The sequence below is a fragment of the Pinus tabuliformis genome, chromosome 8 (assembly GCF_031772625.1).
Source record: "Pinus tabuliformis cultivar Carrire ecotype Pingquan chromosome 8, CPIR1, whole genome shotgun sequence".
NCBI classification, from domain to species: domain Eukaryota; kingdom Viridiplantae; phylum Streptophyta; class Pinopsida; order Pinales; family Pinaceae; genus Pinus; species Pinus tabuliformis.
Genome location: NC_142294.1, coordinates 557,481,944 through 557,485,070, shown reverse-complemented (window position 1 = coordinate 557,485,070; position 3,127 = coordinate 557,481,944). Strand labels below are relative to the sequence as shown.

Genomic DNA, 3,127 nt, shown 5'->3' with positions numbered 1-3,127 from the left:
CAGTTGCAGCCATGACACCAGTAAGAAGACATGCTTCTATCACTCATCTCGGAAAATTCCTGAAACCTTCAAAACGCCCTACCACGGCTGTTAGTCAGACCCACGAAAAACGCCCGTAGCAGAAGGATGTTGGAAATGGCAGTTGCGGAACAGAAATCAATGGATGAAATGGTTGAAGCAGTAATGGAAATAGTGGAGAACATGGTGGGAGAATGTAGTCTTAAAGTCAGAATTTGAAGTTCCGGGGAGTTTGGTATTTCCAGGAGCAGACGAAAGAATCGTCCATATATTCCTTGCGTTTGCTTTGGTTTTGGTTTTTGTTTCCGCATTAAAAGCTCATATTAATGGCGGACAGTCCGTCAAATTCTTTCGGCTCGGCCGAAAGTCCGGACCGTCGAAGTGACGATTTAGATTCAAGAATATTTTGGAGATGCGATCGATAAAATCGAAGTTAACTGTTTCATTTCAGCATTAGCTCTGTTTCTCAGTCAGTCCGGGCTCTAACCGTAACAAAAAGGGTGAATAATGTGTGGCTGAGGGGAAAGTTTTATTTAAAGTATTCAGCTCCAATAACGTTCGGGCTCACTGGGATGGCAGACAGTTTTACCTAAGGATTGATTTAAGATATTTAATTACAGCAATAATTGCTAAAAATTTAATAGTAACGTTGGTATTCACTATGATGGCAGAGAATGTGGTTCTCGTTTTCCAAATTAATCAACGAGTCTCAGTGAAATATCTGCAATTTTTCAAATAAGAAGTATCAATTTCAAATTTTAAAAGATAGAAGAATATATTTTTTAAATAATTTTATAATTAAATTTTATTGAAATTTTATACATATATTTAATTTATATTTTATATAATTTAGGGCTTATTTTATCTCTTAGTTATGTTACATCCATATATTAATGGATATTATTTTCTATAGTCAGAAATTGTACCTAGAGCAACTCTGAGATATACATATTTTTTCTTTCAATGATTGGACCACAAAATCTTTGGGAGCAAACTTAGTTACATTAAATCCATATATTAGTGCATATTATTTTCTAACTAAAGAAATTGTACCTAGAGCAACTCTCAGATATACATATTCTTCCAATGATTGGACTACAAAATTTTTGGGAGCAAACTTCTCCACCTAATCATTAGACCACAAAATCCGTAAGAGCAAACTTCTCCACCTATCCATTAGACCACATCCATAAGACTACTTTTAATAAATCTATACTCTTCTTATTATAAAATAAAGTTATAATTTATATATCAATTTAATATCTAAATTTATCATGATTATAAAATTGAGAGACGTTTAATGGCATGGCGTGTTTTGAAATGTTGAGATTTAAAATCCAAACCTTCGCATCCAAACCTTAGCTCAGGAAGCAGCAGATTCAGATGCAAATTTAGGAAAAATAGAATTATATTCTTTGTAACGCGGCCCATCCCACTCAAGGAATCGAACATAGAAAACTTAATCAAGCCACTCGCATCTTTTGCGCTCCATAATTTTAAGCTGCAACTGAGTTTGCTTTCCTCTCCAAGTTTTATACACATGTTTTGGGAGAGCAGCATGCATTATCAATATAGTTGAGCTTCTTCCAGTGTGCATTTTCTCTGGGGTCTGAGTACCAACTGTGATTAAGTCGTTGAAGGTCGTTTCTCTCAATTTGCAGGAGATTTTCTGGGTTTATCAAGATGGATATAAGTAGTGGTCCTGAGTACTGGTGCCATGTTTGTCATCGTTCCTTGAGATTATCTGCAGGAGACCCAATGGTTTGCCCCACCTGTCGTGGAGCGTTTCTAGAAGAAGTCAGTGGCGGCCAAGGTGTAACAAATCCCTTTGATGGAGATCTCGTGGCGACCATGCTGAATTGGCTAAATAACCACGGAAACAACGAGGGCCGCGACCAACTCCCCGACAGGTTGCTCAACGGTCCGTTTCTGATTCTCAGACGGCGTCCACAGGGAAGGAATGGCCTTATGGAATTACTCTTAGGTAATGATGCAGGAATTGAACCCAGGCCCTTGCCTGCAAACATAGGGGATTATTTCCTGGGCACTGGGTTGGATCAGCTAATAGAGCAGCTCTCTCAGAACGATAGGTGTGGCCCTCCGCCTGCCCCGAGAGCCGCAGTGGACGCAATGCCCAGAATTAAGATCAATCCCCAGCATTTAACTAAGAGTTCGCATTGTCCAGTGTGCAATGAACAGTTTGAAGTAGGCGGCGAAGCCCGGGAAATGCCCTGCAAACACATTTATCATTCTGACTGTATTGTTCCGTGGCTGACTCAGCACAATTCGTGCCCTGTCTGTCGCCACGCATTGCCGATCGACGTTCCAGAGAATGCAGAGTCTGGATCTCCAACCGGCACCAGCAGTGCTGCTTCATACTCTCCTATTCCTTCAGCCACCGACGGCCAAGGTAACATGGAAGGATTTCAGAATTCCCCTTTTTTTCTACTGGCATTGGATCCATTGGGCAAAATAACAATTCAATGAATTCGCCCGTTTCTGCTGCAGGTATTGGCGGGCAAACTCGACGACGATGCAATCTGTTATCTTATCTGTGGCCATTCAGGCGGTGTTTTGGAAATCAGAATTCACGTCCTCCCCGGAATGCTTCCAATTCAAACGATGGTGTTCGCCGAAGGCGTCTGGCGTGGCTGTATCGTCCTTCTCTGTGGTTCAGCTGAGTGAAATGAAAACACTTCAAAGAACTTTGCTGTAATATGGATGGACGGGGTTGACCCTCTGTAAATTTTCAACCAGGAAGAATGGATTTCAATTATGGCACAACATTTCATTTTGAAGAGTATTTTCTTGGGAATGTATTTCAATTATGGCACAACATTTCATTTTGAAGAGTATTTTCTTTGTATCAAAGGATCCATTCGCTACAGTGTAATTAACTTTTTTTTCAATCAGAAAAAACCAACTACTTTTACTTCCATAAACGTAGTTACAATGTCAAAATTCTGAATTTGCAATCATTCCAAGGTGCCAAAATTGCAGTCTTCAAATTCTCAACCGATCAAAAAACACTCTGTTTGACAGACAAAGTGGCCCCGTATAAAAACAGTGATTATACTGCTATAGTTGATGTTTCGAAAATTCTACACTG

The 3,127-nt window shown here is 39.8% G+C and overlaps 1 protein-coding gene across 1 annotated transcript; it reads left to right on the top strand.

Moving 5' to 3' along the window:
• Nucleotides 1-1,566: 1,566 nt before the first annotated feature.
• LOC149236675 (putative E3 ubiquitin-protein ligase RHC1A) lies at nucleotides 1,567-2,862 on the top strand. Its single transcript, XM_089461598.1, has 2 exons — nucleotides 1,567-2,428; nucleotides 2,527-2,862. Exons 1-2 carry the CDS (start codon nucleotides 1,702-1,704, stop codon nucleotides 2,697-2,699), a joined length of 900 nt encoding a protein of 299 aa, XP_089317724.1. The 5' UTR covers nucleotides 1,567-1,701; the 3' UTR covers nucleotides 2,700-2,862.
• The last annotated feature ends 265 nt before the right edge of the window (nucleotides 2,863-3,127 follow it).

Bases quoted from the DNA above. Each gene is read 5' to 3' on its own strand.
- LOC149236675 (XM_089461598.1), top strand. From the start codon at position 1,702: ATGGATATAAGTAGTGGTCCTGAGTACTGGTGCCATGTTTGTCATCGT. The intron at 2,429-2,526 runs GTAACATGGAAG...TTTCTGCTGCAG, and splicing joins TTCAGCCACCGACGGCCAAG to GTATTGGCGGGCAAACTCGA.